The 15873-nt window shown below is 38.3% G+C and overlaps 1 protein-coding gene across 2 annotated transcripts in view; it reads left to right on the top strand.

Moving 5' to 3' along the window:
* Window positions 1-15873, top strand: part of NAMPT (nicotinamide phosphoribosyltransferase) — a 30449-nt gene that overhangs the window by 1759 nt on the left and 12817 nt on the right. For both annotated transcript variants that reach the window (XM_062638277.1, XM_062638278.1), the window contains exons 2-6: window positions 9371-9527; window positions 10815-10918; window positions 13684-13812; window positions 14275-14433; window positions 14799-14935. In XM_062638277.1, coding sequence (XP_062494261.1) covers window positions 9371-9527; window positions 10815-10918; window positions 13684-13812; window positions 14275-14433; window positions 14799-14935 — 686 coding nt within the window. The remainder of the gene's footprint in view (window positions 1-9370; window positions 9528-10814; window positions 10919-13683; window positions 13813-14274; window positions 14434-14798; window positions 14936-15873) is intronic.

Raw genomic sequence — 15873 nt, 5'->3', positions numbered from 1 at the left:
AGTGCTGACATGTGGTGTTGTACCTTTCCTAGCTCTTTTGTCATATTAGTATGATTATTATATAATGCTACATAAAGGTGCTCTTTTTGTAAAGAAATTAGTAGCATTTAGTTAGTGGGAAGGTGTGTTGGAAGACACTGATAAATCTTAGAGCAGCTCAGTCAGAGCATCGTAATACTGCTATTGAGGGCTCCCAAAACTGCTTTCATTAAGGGCTTAAGTGATCATTATCAAACTTACTCAAATATGGAAGATCCACTTCCATGTCTGAGACTAATCACATTAAATACTGTAGGCCTGCTTTTAAATGGTATCTATTTAAATCTAATTTGCATACTACTTCTTCTGAATGCACTGGGTCTGCTCTAGGATTAGCGACGGTGAGGAGCGCTGGAGTGACAGATGACCACTTTGCTTCTGTTTTGTTTTGCTCTTTCATAGGAAAGATGATTCGGTAACACTGCAGGAGTGGTAGAAATCTTAAAGAGGTCATGTAAAGGCCTCAGGTTAGGTTGGTTTGTTTTGCAGTTTAAAACTGAATTTGGATGAGGTTTTCTGTGGCAGCTAGGAGCATTTTGTGTTATACTGAAAACAGTTGGAATTAATCTACTTTGCTTTGTCAGGACTATTCACATTGTCTCTTCCTGTAAGTTTTTTTCCCAAATCTTAGGAACTCCAGCTTCTTTGAACAATGCTTGAACAAGTAGCTTCTTTTATCTTGTTAGGTAGCATGAGCAAACATCACTTATCTTCTCCCTGGATGATACTGTCGTTTCCTAATCAATGAAACCCCCTTAGTGAGAGCACTTTCAGTAACAATTGCACTAAAATATCTGGTAGTTGCAACATCAAGCTTTTGACAGGAATTACCAAACACTCTTACTAGCAGTTAAACGTGAGAATTGATCTTATGTGTTTTTTTTTTTTTGCTTTAGGTACTTCTGCACTATCCACAACTGTAGCATCTGCTTGTGTGCAGTGCTGTCCACAGATAACATTTCAGAATCTGAGAAAAAACCTGTATCAGTTCAGAAGCTTACTTGGTGATCCTATTGCAGTAGACACCAATCCATACAAACTAATGTTGGTGACAAAAGTAATGTGGAAATAAACAGCTCGGGGTAGGGGAATATAAACATGCAGACTGCCTTAACCAGTACAACCCTAGCTCCTCGCTTAGGCAGCTGTCTGTGGGTGAAAAGTTCTGATATCTTGGAGTCGTATCTGTCACAGTTTGTTAGTTTGAGCATTAGCTCCAGCATCCCATTTCTTTTGCTACAGTTGGAAATCTGGGGCACAGAGAAAATTGGTTAATGGCTCAGAGCCCGTAAAAATTCAGCAACAAGGTAATTTGGTAGGCAGGGATTTGTCTGTAGACAGTTAATCCAGCCTCCCCTCCCTCTAAAGTATTTTCCTGTCTGTGCGTGTCATGGGACATTTCCTCCAAAGTCATAGAAGATTATCAAATTCTCAGTTTCAAAATCTTAAAATCTGGTCTTGGAAAAACAACTGAGTATCATGCTAATTTCTAGTCTGCTTGATATTTATATATAGAAACACTTGTTACGTTCTGGCTGCATTACTTATCTTCTGTTACTTTCTCAATTGTACAAGTGCTCCAGGATTTTGAGGCCAGGCATCAAATGGTGCAGTTTAACTCCAACTTCCATGACAAGATAAAATGTTTTTACATCAGTTAGGTGGGTTTTTTTTCTTCTTCTTCACTTTGTTGCATATTCTTAAGCATCTCCAAATTCCCCAACAGTATAATTTCTCTTGCGTGCTGGGTATTATATGCTATCCCCTCAGAATCTCAGCACGGGCATATGGTAGAGTGTGTGTGCATCTTGCTGATAAATAACAGCAGTCTTTTTAATCTTTGAATCCTAAGACTTTCGGGAGATACATCAGTGTAATGTTATCTGGGAAACTTAATTGTGTGAATGTCCACCATAGCAATGACGCTTTAATAGTAGAGTTTTCTGCTAGTAACTCACTATTACTGAAAATTACTTGAAGTCAAAATCGTTATTTCTAAAGAGCTGCAAGAAGGGATATCAGCAGGCTCATTGAAGCTCACTGTTCATGCTGCATGATGTTGTACTTTTCTGTCTGTACCAAGAAGTCCCCGCAGTCTTGCTCCTCTCTGACAGCAAAGGTTCTGTTCACTCATTGTGCTTCCCAAGCAAAAGGGTCCATGCCTTTCAGTTCCTTGTTAGTCTGGTGTTGGTGACACACCAGCTCTCTGTTTTCTTTCTCTTTGATACTTAGTGCTCTCTTTATCCCATATTTATTTATTTCTGTCCAAGCAGGGTATATGCAAGTCTGAAGCTCTGTTGAAAGGATCAGCATGGCAAAGCTGTGTAGTTCAGTTGCAAGATACCAGTGGCTGGTGTATACCAGTCCTGGGTTGGATAGACCATGAACTGCATGTGGGTAAAGGCTATCAAAGCAAGGACTGCACCTTGTTCTCTAAAGCAGTAATAGCTTATTTTGCTTTTACCAATGAAATGTATTACTGTTGCTTGGAATGTTTCGTAATTAAGCTGATAGCTGTAATAAGCTGCCATGCAATTACCCCATAGGAAGAGCTAACTTGCTATCTAGACTATAAATAAGATCTGTTTCAGAATTCAGTTCTTTCTGGACCCTTCAAGGAAGCCTAAAAGATACGTTTTAACTCTGTATGCCTTGCATGTTGAATTTTAAGTATTTGTCACTTTGAATGACTTCTTTTACTACGCACGGATGGAGGAGAGCACTTACTTCTGAAGCACTTCTCATGAGCATGTTATTCCAGGATCTGACAGCCTCTATATTCTTTATTTAGAAGGCTAGAGGTATGCAAGGGAGACACATCTATAAACTTACTTGTTTTGACTAGTACTTAATGACTGCAAACTATTCTTTGCAGCAGCCCATATATGTGTTATTTTTTTAATTAAAACCTTGTGGTGGTGGTGTGAATGTGATCTCTTGCCTCCTGTAATTCTGTCAACGGAAAAGCATCTGTCTCGATGCTCCTCATAAGAGGCAATCTTCCCTCTATCTAGATTCACTATCTTCCACGTTTTGATTTGCAGTTGCATGGTCCTTTTACAAACCCAAAATCATCGTTGCTCTAAAGTAACCCCTTCCAGAATCATTACAGCTTTTGCTGTTGAAAAGTTAAATGTTTTAGTTTTTTCATGAAGGAAAAGGAAACTTGTAGCAGTATGTGAAGTAGTATAGCTGACTACTCACTAATGTGTAAACAGTAAACATAAGGCATTTTGTCACCTTTTTTGATAATCTTGGATGCAAAACTGTGCTGGTTTGAGCTGGGCTCGTGTTAATTTCCTTCACAGTAGCTAGTATGGGGCTATGGTTTGGATTTGTGCTGGGAACAGTGCTGATCACACAGGGGTGTTTTAGCTAATGCTGAGCAGTGCTTACACAGAGCCAAGGTCTTTCCTGCCCCTCACACCACCCCACCAGTGAGCAGGCTGGGGGTGCACAAGGAGCTGGGAGGGGACACAGCTGGGACAGCTGAGCCCAACTGACCCCAGGGATATCCCACACCACATGGAGTCATGCTCAGCATGTAAAGGTGGGGAAGAAGAAAGAAGGGGGGACATTTGTAGTGATGGTGTTTGTCTGCCCAAGTAACTGCTACGTGTGATGGAGCCCTGCTGTCCTGGACATGGCTGAACACCTGCCTGCCCATGGGAAGTAGTGAATGAATTCCTGGTTTTGCTTTGCTTGTGCAGCTTTTGCTTTACCTGTTAAACTGCCTTTATCTCAACCCACGAGTTCTCGCACTTTTACCCTTCTGATTGTCTCCCCCATCCCACTGGGGGAGAGTGGGTGAGAGGCTGTGTGGGGCTGAGTTGCTGGTTGGGGTTAAACCCTGGCAAGAACACACAGAAATCTTTAGTGGTAAAAAAAATCCACAGTAAAGCATTACCTTTTGTATTTTATCTGAGCAATTTAGAATACATTCCATTCTAGTGCTTACACCTGACCCTGTTTTTTTAAATGAATGTGGATGTGGTCACTTAAAGCATCTATGTTGATAATGTGCAGCTTCCGTAGGAATTCAGTTCTTTGTGTTCTCTCTCCATAGTTTTCTTATTACTGACTGTTCTCTTACCTTTTTGTTTTGCTCACCTATATTCCTCTTATTTTTCAATATATGTAAGAGATGAATTAGCATACAGAGATATTAAAAGTGGTACAAGATCAACCTTCAGTCATAACCTGCATTAGTTTATCCCTCTCATTTCATGAGAGCAGATACCTCCCAGTATTCTCTCTTTAGTTAACATTATCTTAATCTGCATTTGCTTCACTTATGCAAAAATAAGGAGTTTGGAGTCTCTCTAAGGCTATTTTCCTATGGTAACTTGAAGCTCTCATAATCAAATAAAATCATAGAATAGCTAGGGTTGGAAAAGACCCTAAGATCATCAAGTTCCAACTCCCCTTCCATGAGTAGGGACGCCTCACCCTAGACCACATCTCCCAAGGCTCTGTCCAGCCTGGCCTTGAACACTGCCAGGGATGGGGCATTTACCACTTCTTTGGGCAGCCTGTTCCAGTGCCTCACCACCCTCACAGGAAAGAACTTCTTCCTTATATCTAACCTGAACTTCCCCTGTTTAATTTTGAACCCATTACCCCTTGTCCTACCACCACAGTCCCTGGTGAAGAGTAAGACAGTACTGATTCTCAGGTTTGTGTTATTTTTACTTTTCTGGTTTTTATTCACTTCAGGTGTCTTGCACTTTACCTGCTGCCGTTGATGCTCTTTTTGTTGAGTTACTGAAGACTGATTCTTCTGAATTTTCCTCTTTTGTTCAAAGAAGCTTATCATTTTTAACCACCCTGATTTTTTGTTTGGTTTTCATTTCCACTTTTGTTTGTGATGTGCATTCCCCTTGTGATTGCTTTGAAAGTTACAAAAGCATTCTTGTTAAATGTAACTGCTGTTCACAGTTGTGGGGTTTTGCTGGTTATTGGGTGTTTTCCTGAAGGGGGTCAGTGCTACCTAATTGCTGTTTGTTATGTGTGTGTAGTGAGATATATCTAATAAAGCATTCCCTTATTTCCTAAGTACTAGTTCATAGAATCATAGAGTCATTGAGGCTGGAAAAGACCTTCAGGATCATCTAGTCCAACCGTTGCCTCAGGACTGCCAAGTCCAGCACTAAACCATCTCTTGTCCACCTAAACTATTGTTGCAAACCATGTTGTTTTCAATATGGGTTATTTGCAACCTTTGCTTTTAACTGCTCCATTGGCTAAACTTTGTAAGGGTTTTGGTAAAGCAACCATTCAAATCACAGCCTCTTTCCACAGTGTTTTCAAATAACATATATGTTATTTGAATGTAATACCATGACTTGTGGCAATTCAGAGGTGCTTCATCAAAGTCTCCCCAGTGTAAATGCCAGAAACCACCACAGCAGTAGAATCACCTAACTTTGGAAGTTGTATATGGGAGTGAGGATCCTCAGGCCTGACATGCCTCAGTCAAGTGCCCCAGCCACTAGCTTCCAGGACCAGGCTTCTTCCAGCTCATCTTCTACCTGTCCCTCTGATTCTTCATGTTTGTGGCTGTACAGTGCCATGGGTTTGTTAGATGGGTTGTTCTGTACACATTTTGCACTAAAGACTTCTCAAAATGACTTCAGAATGTTTGAATACCCTCTTAGTTGAACTGGTACCATCTTATCTCTTGTACAGTTATGGTGCAGAAAAGATCCTACTGGCTAGATATTTGGTGTTTTGTTTTCCTCACAGTAGATAGGGCTTAGAAGCATCTTTCTGATGGTTCATGTCCGCACTCATCTGACCTAGGTGAGCACTAAGAGTAAATCACCAACAGGGAATTTGGCCATGCCTGACTTCTCATGTCAGACTGTTTCCCATGTTTTAAAATCGTTGGGTTTTATAGATTTAAATGACTTTTTTTAAAGTCATTGTACTGCAATCTGTTGTCCAGAAAAGCCTATAAGATTATTGGCTTTTATGCCAAAGGTCTTATTATTTAGCATATAAAAATGTAGCTTTCATCTCAGCCATCCCTGTTTTGTGATGAAACCTTTTAATTTCCTTCTCTTATAATTTAACTCTTAATATTTGGAGCAGGTTTTTTGGATGGCTGATCTAAATGCAGTTTGTGCCTTATGGGTTTTTCTCAATGGCTGACTTGATTTAATTAAGTAGATGTAGTCCTTGTGGAGGTATTCCTTCTCCTGAATATACCTTTATTTGGATTAAATTTAATAAGGAGCTATCACAACTGGAATAAAAGTGTTCTGTTTCAGTCATAGTACATAACCTTGTAGGTGGTTGTTCAAAGGTTGTCATACTTTTTGTAGACAAAGCCTAAACCACAGCCTTTGAACTAAGTATCAAAAGGCCTTTGAAGATATTTTGGGGTTTCATTTTCTCATAAGGGTCTCTTCATCCCAGTAGGGGCTTTTGTTTGTGGGTCTTTAGTTGAGTTTTTTTATTTGTTTTCTGTAGAGGCGGCTTTCCTATTGACTTTATAGTCACTCCTACTTACCAAGAGCCCATCTGTACAAGTCCTGTTTCTGTCATCCCCTACCTGAAAGCATAGATTTATCAATACTGTCTCGATCTGTAAGTCACATAAAATACATTTCAAAATTGTGTTGCCACTGGTTTGTTCTTTTCACTTTTCTTTAGAATACAGAAAGATGCAAAACTTCGTCTGACAGCAAGGAAAGCTTAGGCATTTTTTTGAGCAGAGTCTTCATTGCCCAAGTGCCTTGTGGTGTTGTGCTGTTTTGGGGCTCTTTGTTTGATTGATTGGTTGGTTTGTTTTCAGTGTCATTCTTTGTGTCTCCTGTGAGCTGTTCCCACTCCCTAAAGCTTCATCTTTTGGGAATTTCATTACATGCCAAACCTCCTGAGCATCACTGTGGTGAATGGGTATTACTTCCCCATGTCTTAGTAGTCCAGAAATGCCAGCTAACGGTTAGAGCAGCCTCGATGTTTAATGGGCAGATGCTCCTGCTAGGAGAGAGCTTGGAAGCAAAACAGATGGCCAGGCAAATGAAAGGGGATGTAGGTCTTGTGGTTAACTTCTCACATACCTACACCACATGACTGGAGCGCACAGTCCTTGAAAAGTGTGGTACTTGAAGTTTTGATCGTGTCTTTAAATACTGGGTAGTTTGTGGGAAGCCTTGCAGACACCCAAAGAGTATTTCAGCTTTGCAGATAAAGCTGAGAGCATTGTGGAATATAAAAAGAAGCACAAATTGTTTACAGATGTAAAGTCTGCTTAGATGTAAATATCTTAATTGCCAGGGATGTGCATTTTTCACTGTTTAAATAGATTCTAATGTTTGAATCGTCAACTTGTAAAGTTAGTTCATTATCTCTTTCAAGGGCTTGAAGCAATTTAGTTGATAAAATGACATTTCATTTTATTGTTTTTCAGTATTATTTGTGCATGACGTTGTCATGCACAAAATTTTTGTTTGTGTTTAAATCCCTAGAAACAGCTATTTTCTGGACACTATCCAGAATATATTTTCAGGTTAAGATCTAATCTAAAGTCAGAAGAATTAGCTAAACCTGTGATTTAATGTTTGAAGAACTCGAGTGGGATTTTTTTAGGTTGAAACTGCCAGCAAGGTAGTCTGGAGGACCTGTTTCCCCAGGTATGCTACATAAAGGAAAAATCGGGCTGTTAGCATTCCAGCCTGGTTTCAGACCTCCTCCGGTTCTGATTTGCAGCTAGAGCGCTGTGTTTTGTGATCATGTTTCAAAGCAGAGCTAGAATGGGAACATGTCTTTAAAAACCTGTATTTAAATGCCATAGGAAAAGGTGCCACCAGCTCAAATGTGTGCACAGTACAAGTACACCTTAATCTGGATCAATACCCATTGGATAGAGAGAAGCATTTAGCTGGAGAAATGTCTTTGAACTGCAGAAGTTAAACTTTCTTTTAGAGATGATAGTCTAAGATCATGCAAATTTTCATTATAATATAGGTGTTGGCTTCAGCAACGTGCCCAAAGTTAGTAAATTGGATAATTAAACTTTTTTAAAGAAACTCGAGTAGGCAGTCACACACATTGATGTGTTTTCTTTGTTTTGCTTGAACTGTTGAGGTGGGAACAGCAGTGTTACACTGGTTTGCTGTATAGCTTGACGCAAGGAATTCAGGTACTGGCTTGGGGTATTGTTCCTGGGGTGTCTGCTATGTACACTTCAAGCTGGTGGGCTCTGTGTTGTGTGTTTACTCTGAAATAATGTAAGATGGAGCATGCTGGTAGGATGAAGAATGGAAATAAGCAGAGTTCCCAGGTAGTACTCTCAAATCCTGATAAGCACCAGTGAAAGTCCAGTTCCAGTCATAAAAAGGAACAAGATTTTTCACACTGTTGCAATAACTTTCTGAAGTGGCAAGGGTGCGAATAAAATGTGGAGTTTCTTCTCCCTGTGCCTTACTGTGAATGAACCTTCTAATGTTTTGTTACATGTTCTTTTTCTGGGAGTCCATGTAATAATAATTTTTGTAAGGGGGTTTTGTGTGTGCTCCTTATTCCTATTAGAAAGCCATGTAAAACAGTGTATTCTTGACTGCTCCACAGTAAGGGGGGTGAAGGGAGGTTGGGTGGGGGTGTGTTTTGTTTGAGTTTTATTGGTGTTTTTTCCCTTTAAGCATGATGATATCCTCAAGAGAGTTTACTGTGAGCTGGCAGTGTGATTTACTGCTTTGGAAGCTTTGTGTAGAACTAGGAAAGGACGTTATAATTTGTAGAGTGAGACGTTTATTAATAAGTAGAACTAAATCTAAAAGCCAGAGTTTGTCTTTGGGTCTAACAATGCTACTCTTAAGCATTCTGCTTTTGAATGGCAGTGAAATTGGAACAGAATAGGTTTGTGCTCCATTGCATGCCTGTGGTGCAGTGCTTTGCTTGAAGTAAAAGCCGAAAACTTGCAATGACAAGATTGGGTTTTATTTGATTGGTCTGGAAAACCTCATATAAGTAAAGACAATGGAAGGATCAGCGCTCAGTGCTGCTCCTAAAATCCTAGCAGGTGTCTTTACCAGTTAATCAAAGCCAAGTTATCAGGGGAGTGGAAAAGCTGACCATGAAGATTACACTAGGGGTTTGACAGAAGCAAAGAATAAGATAGGGGAGTCAGTCTTTGGAACTGAAAATTGAAGGCAGCTAAAAAAGGGGAAATCCCCTAAATACTTACTGTGTACAATGTGCATGGATAAATAGTAATAATCCAGACGAGCTGGGAATTAACTCTTAAGATTTAATGTACAAATATAGTTTCTCTTGTGCTTTGTAGTGATGTTTTGAGCTCTTACTGAAGTTTTTCTTAATATAGGTTACACACTACAAGCAATATCCACCTAATACAAGCAAAGTATATTCCTACTTTGAATGTCGTGAGAAGAAGACTGAAAATTCCAAATTGAGGAAAGTGAAATATGAAGAAACTGTTTTTTATGGTTTGCAGTACATTCTGAATAAATACTTAAAAGGTAACTGTGTCAAATTCCAGTAAAACTTTACCTGTAAATAAATACCTGAATTTTTCCTTAAGCCTGGAGTCTCATAGATGAAGCAATTCCAGATTATCTTGGTACAGTGTAGGTAGTGACATGTGTAAGATCTGATTTATGACTGTGAGAATTATATGTCCACCCTCATAAAATGGTATTGACGTCTTAATTTAGACACCTCTTAACTATGTTTGTTTATGCCAGTGGTTTATTAAAAATGGAGAGGTGTTCATATCCATCCCACCTTTGGTGGGCTGAGGTGAAATGAATGGAAGTAGAGCAAGACTGTGCATAGAATCACATGGAGATAGAAAGATTCAAGGAAAAATACATTTTTTATTTTAAACATAAATTTCAGTCTGTATTGCAAGTTTATTTACTGTGTAAACTAATAATGGTTTTAATTTCCCTTAAATTTTGATTGCCCCTCTGCTTAGATCGTTGAATACGGCAGTCACATGTCAAAGAGTTTTCAATAATGGCAGTTTTAAGAGTAACATCCGAAAATGCCTTGGGGCCATTTAAGGTTTTTTTGCATTATGTGCAAACATCACCTGTTCTGACCTAAATACAGGTTGCTTTCTGCCAAGCTTCAGAAGGAAAACTTCAGTCATATGGTTTAATATCATTGTCTTGATCCAGAATCCATAAATAACTCTGCCAGTTCCACCAAAGATTGGAATTCCATTAAAATCAAAACACTCAATAATCTTGTTTTGTTTCTATAAGGATTATTTTCTGATGTGTGCAGTAGACGATTGGTCCTATAGCAGTAGCGATGTTCATTCAAATCATGTTGTTAGTCTGGCAGTTCCTATTGCAAGGTGGTTACCACCAAAGACTGGTTGTAAGGCCTCCCATGGGGATTCTCCCTGGAGCAGCATAGCTTAACCCTTGTGTTAGTCTGGTTATGTCTTGTTGCATGTGCCAGCTTGCACAGTCACCACATTCCTCTGGTAAAAACACTGCTACTGAAACTCGTGACAGGTGTTTAACCATCATAAAAAAGTAATAACCTCAAATTGTTCCTGAGTCACCTGTAAGCCACAAGTGTACTTTATCCTGTTGGTTTCTTGAGCATCCTGATCTATATAATAAAGTAGAATTTGGTTTTAACATAGTAAACTGCGTTTGACGTGTTCTTCATGTCTTTGTTGAAGGCCAAGTGACTTCTCTGTGTCTGTTTTTTTTTTTTTTTTTTTACTTAGTTTATAAATTGATGGATATCATAAGTTTCTAAGGTTTTATCTGTTTCTAAAACTACAGGTAAAGTGGTGACCAAAGAGAAAATCAAGGAAGCCAAAGAAGTATATAGGGAGCATTTTCAAGATGATGTCTTCAATGAAAAGGGATGGAACTATATTCTGGAGGTAAAAATTCATGAAAATAGTATGAGATCATTATGAAGGATTTGTGAATCAACTGTAGAGCAGTCTCTCATTTTAATGATAGTAAAGACTGGATAAATTTAGCTTTTTATATTTAGTGTACAGGGAGTAGCAGCTGTCAAAGAATAATCATGTAATTGTAATTCCTTGGAGAAAAGTAATTTTCATCCTTTCAGATGCCAAATATGGCTTTGTAGGTAATAAGGATTTATGGTTGCCGTCAGCCAGCTAGTATAAGAGAGGGCTTGTTGCCAAGTCTCCATATGTAATAGAGTGCTTAGTGGTCGCTTGCATCATTTACATTACTTTCTGTACCTAATCATAAGCATTTTTATTCTACTGCAGAAAGCATTACAACTTCTTGCATATGTAAATACTTCCAGAAAATGGGTATTTTGTTCAATTGTTTCCTAAATTTTTCGAATACTTAAGTTGAACTTTATTATGAAGTACAATGCTTGAGCACTTCTGACACTAAAATCATTCAAATTAAGTCTTTCCACAATTATCCTCTTTCCCTTTTGTTTCAAAAGGTGTCAGTCTTCAAGTAATTGCAAACATTTCTTCTCTGTAAAAGCAGCAGATTCAGGCTAATAGCATTCATTGGAGCTGTTCTAATCTCTGCAGATTAATTGAATGCTAAGTTTCATTGTAAATTCTAGTGCATGAATATTTTTGGTATTTGGAAACACATTTTTTTAGTTCTTTGCATGTATTTTTTTCCCTGGATGGTCTGACTGCAACTGTTTTATGGTGCCATCTGTCTGATGACATCTGGATGTCACCTTGCAACCAGGGTGGACTATAAAGTGTGCAAGAGAAAAGTGAATTTCAGCTAAATGTTGCAAATGGCAGCAAGGTAAATAAGCCCACTGTTTTCTAAGAGGGAGCTATGGAGAGGTTTGTAGAGGACTTGCTTCCATTTCAGATAACTACAGATGTGAATTCAATGAGTATTCCCTTTTAGGCTGTGTTACATGTTGTGAGCCGCTCTCATCTGCATTTAAAGTAATCTTGATCCCTCCTTGACCAAACTGAATTAATAAACTTTTAATGCTGCATATCTGTCCACACTGAGTTTTAACTAATTCTGATCAACTTTTGGTTTAGTTAAAAGAAGCCTTCCTGCATATACCCCCTGTATAGATTGCTCATTCCTTTGTCAGGTTTTCATGTTAAAATTGTGTATATATAAAAATGAATGTGATTTCTACTTCTTGATCTTAGATGCTGGTGGGTCTCAAACAGGAAGTGTATGTACCCTTTGGACCCTTGTATGCGCTTATATGCACACACGGACCCTGCTTCTGCTCGCTGAATTCCTGTGTAATTCACGTACCTATCACAGTTCACTCCCTGGCTCTGTTACCTAACCTGTAGCGTTGGGGAAGTGGAGGGAGCAGTGGCTGTATGAGTGAAGTGCCAAAATGAATTTGAAATGTACATGTGTTAATTTGTACAGAAAGTAAATATATGAGTAAATACTGATAGGGTGAAGGGGTGAAAGAGAGGAATGGACTGCCTGGAGAGCAAGGGGGTAGTGTGAATGCAGGAAGTTGGCAGGAATTGATCCAAGTGATTGAGATGTAAGCCCTGAATTGTACAAGTTGATTCTACCTAACAGTTTTGAAAAGGACTATAACACAGTGCTATGGAATGACCATGTTGCTTTTTTTCCATGGACAAAATCAACACCTACAGCAACTTTGAAGTGTTTTGTTCTTTCACTTAACTTTTGGCTTCACTGAGTCACTAATAAATTATTTTGAGCAATTTTGAAGACTTCATTGTCCTTTGTTAATCCAGAACAGACATCTCCCAGTCTGACAGCTAAACCCTGTGTGGTATATAAACATAATTTGCTTCAGCATATTATACTTTCAAAGAAACTTTTTAACTGCAATGTAGAAGACACTTCTGATGTGTTTGGGGCACTGGAGAATAAGCTTAGATACTACTTATGAATCAGTGTAATTACTCTGAATTAATACGATTTTTATTGCCTTTAAAGAATAGTTTCTGTCAAGAAATATTAATATACAAAAATAAGTGTTATCAGTTTGGCTTGCAGAGCTCTTTCAGAAAGTTAAAACTACCCGTTCAAGGTTGCTGTTTGCAACTTAACTCTTTTTCAAAAGGCATATTTCACACAATGTTTAGTCCTTCAGGGATGAAAGACTGAATTTGACAAAAGAATGACACTTCAAGATTAGATGTCATGTTTAGAGGCTAATTGAGATGATAAATATTCTTTAAAATAGATATTAAATGGATCCTGCTCTAATAAATTCACAAAGCATGCATCTATACTAAGCAAAAGGAGAGATTTCTTTTGAAACCCTAGATAATGCCTAACCTTTTATTTTTTTTAATTTTTTTATCTTACTTGATGTTTCTTGTTCTGTGGGTAGAAGTTACATATTTTAATAGAATATTTAAGCCTTCCTAACTCAATTTGCACAAGGAGTACAACTGATAACCAGTATTTGGCTTGATAAATAGACCATTTTTAAACTACAGGATTTTCCTCCAAATTTTGACAAACGTGGATTTTTATGTATTTATTTATTTGGGCTGATGGGTAGGCAAACAAATCAAGTTATTTTTAGGGCTGAAAGAAATGAATAAGAAAAAGGCTTTATAAATAAACTCATAACCTGACTTTTATATGTATGTAGTTATGTAGAATGTGAGAGGCAAGTCCTAATCTTTCCTGTTGTCTAACAGTATTACTGTTTCTTACACAGAAATATGATGGCCATCTTCCTATAGAAATAAAGGCTGTTCCTGAGGGCTCTGTAATTCCCAGAGGAAATGTTCTTTTCACAGTAGAAAACACAGATCCAGAGTGCTACTGGCTCACAAATTGGATTGAGGTCAGTTTTGGAAAGTTTGTGTATTTTTTAAGTAAATATTAATGCACTTAAATTAAAGGCTGAATCACATTGGTTTAAGGGGAAATCTCTGGTAGCTTTCATTTTTCTGCTTAAATAAGCCCGGATTCTTTATTTAGGGCTTCTGCAGAGACTTTTTTCACCTCCCTGGCAAGAGATTGTTACAAATTTAAAGGAAAATCTTACAGTGCTTTTATCCACAAGGAAAGGAGGTGGGGGGAATTGTGTGGCTGTAGCTTGGGAGTGATAAATCCAGAGATGGTCAATAACTGGCCTGCCTTATAAAGGTATTATAAAGGCTAATTACTTTAGCCCTAAAGCAAACTGTTGGAGGCATGGGTGATGAAGATAATTAGACCCTTTCGTGCCTGATTAAATGCCAAGTGGGGATTTTTTGAGTCCTAAGCAAACCTACACCTAATAATGTGATGGGTTTTGGTTTAGACCATTCTTGTTCAGTCATGGTATCCAATCACGGTTGCTACGAACTCTAGAGAGCAGAAAAAGATTTTGGCCAAATATTTGCTGGAGACGTCTGGCAGCTTAGATGGACTGGAGTATAAACTGCATGACTTTGGCTACAGAGGAGTTTCTTCACAAGAGGTAATATGACTTGTCTAATAATTTAAGGAGTCTAATGGTTCTTAACTATAAAGGATTGTAGCATGTATCTGTTACCAGTTGTGTCCTTGTTGAGCGGTGAAACTGCAAATGCATAGAGTGCTGCATTTGGACTTACTGTGGAGAGGGGAGATCTGGGGTGAGGGGATAGGTATGTGTCAAAACTGTAACACTAGACTGGGAGAGCTTTCTTCTATATGGAAGGTGTCTTTACTGTGTAAATGCATGAAGAGGTTATTGGTTAAACAGGAACCAAGTCAGTTTTGCTGTTACAAACTAGTGCTAGGCGGTGACTGGATTTAGGCATCTATATATGGCATGGCAGCTGAAAGTTGTGTCTTTTTCAGACTGCAGGGATAGGAGCTTCAGCTCATTTGGTGAACTTCAAAGGAACAGACACTGTAGCAGGAATTGCATTAATTAAAAAGTACTACGGTACAAAAGATCCGGTTCCAGGGTATTCTGTTCCAGCTGCTGAACACAGGTAGGGCTGTGAATGTCTTTTTGCTGTAGCTTAACAAAATGTAATTCTTTCCTATCCATCTTTGTATCCAGAAGTATTAAGCTGTTTCACTTATACACTATTAGCCATGACTGATCCAGCTGTTGAGGCTGAAGTTCAATACAGATGCCTCTCTGTTCTAGGGGCACAACTGTGGCTTGGTTGTTCTTAACTATAATGTGTTCAAATGTTTTTAACTATAATCTTATTATCAGTGTCTAAGTAAATTTGGGTGATTCTTTTTAGAATGGACTTGAAGGCTTCCAGGATAAAGTAGATATTGAGGATTCACATTATGAACTTCAAATTTTGTTTTAAACATAAAATCCTAAAATGCAAAACCCATATATGTTGCAATTCTGGATTCTCCCACATAATGCTCTCTTTCCAGAAGAGGCAGTTGGTCTGAAGATTCCTATTAGCATAACTAATTTAGCCAGTGGTAAATCCTTGATCTCTCACTAGGAATTGTGAATGAGTTTTTGAGAGTAAAGAACTGAGACATCTGAGATTACAAGCTCTGATTTTTTTATATCCAGATCCTGTAGAAGTTCAGAAGTGAATACAGATCCTTGGATTTTACTTGCATGTCTGCAAACTGAAATGGGCAGAATATAAAGGAAAGGATTGTCGGGTTTTTCCTATCAAGTAAAAATTTAGTGTTTTTAAATAGTGAATATTTTCACTTAGGATTGCAAGACAGGTAATGGAAATGCTTACCTGTGTAGGGGTAGTAGGCATCTTTAAAGGAACACATAATTTTCTAGAGCATTGCTGTAGTGCTGTTCTAGACCTGCTGCTTGATCAGTAGAAATGATAAATTTTGTGTGAAACTCTTAGTTTAATATTATGGTCAAGTCCAAAAATGATGGCCCAAGCAACTATAAAATTCTTCGTAATGAAAGCAAGCCCGTGGAGCC

Source organism: Pezoporus occidentalis, unplaced genomic scaffold (genome assembly GCF_034315485.1).
Source record: "Pezoporus occidentalis ecotype Australia unplaced genomic scaffold, CSIRO_AGI_Poc_V1 ctg56, whole genome shotgun sequence".
Classification (NCBI taxonomy): Eukaryota; Metazoa; Chordata; class Aves; order Psittaciformes; family Psittacidae; genus Pezoporus; species Pezoporus occidentalis.
This window is presented reverse-complemented; position numbering and strand designations above follow the sequence as displayed.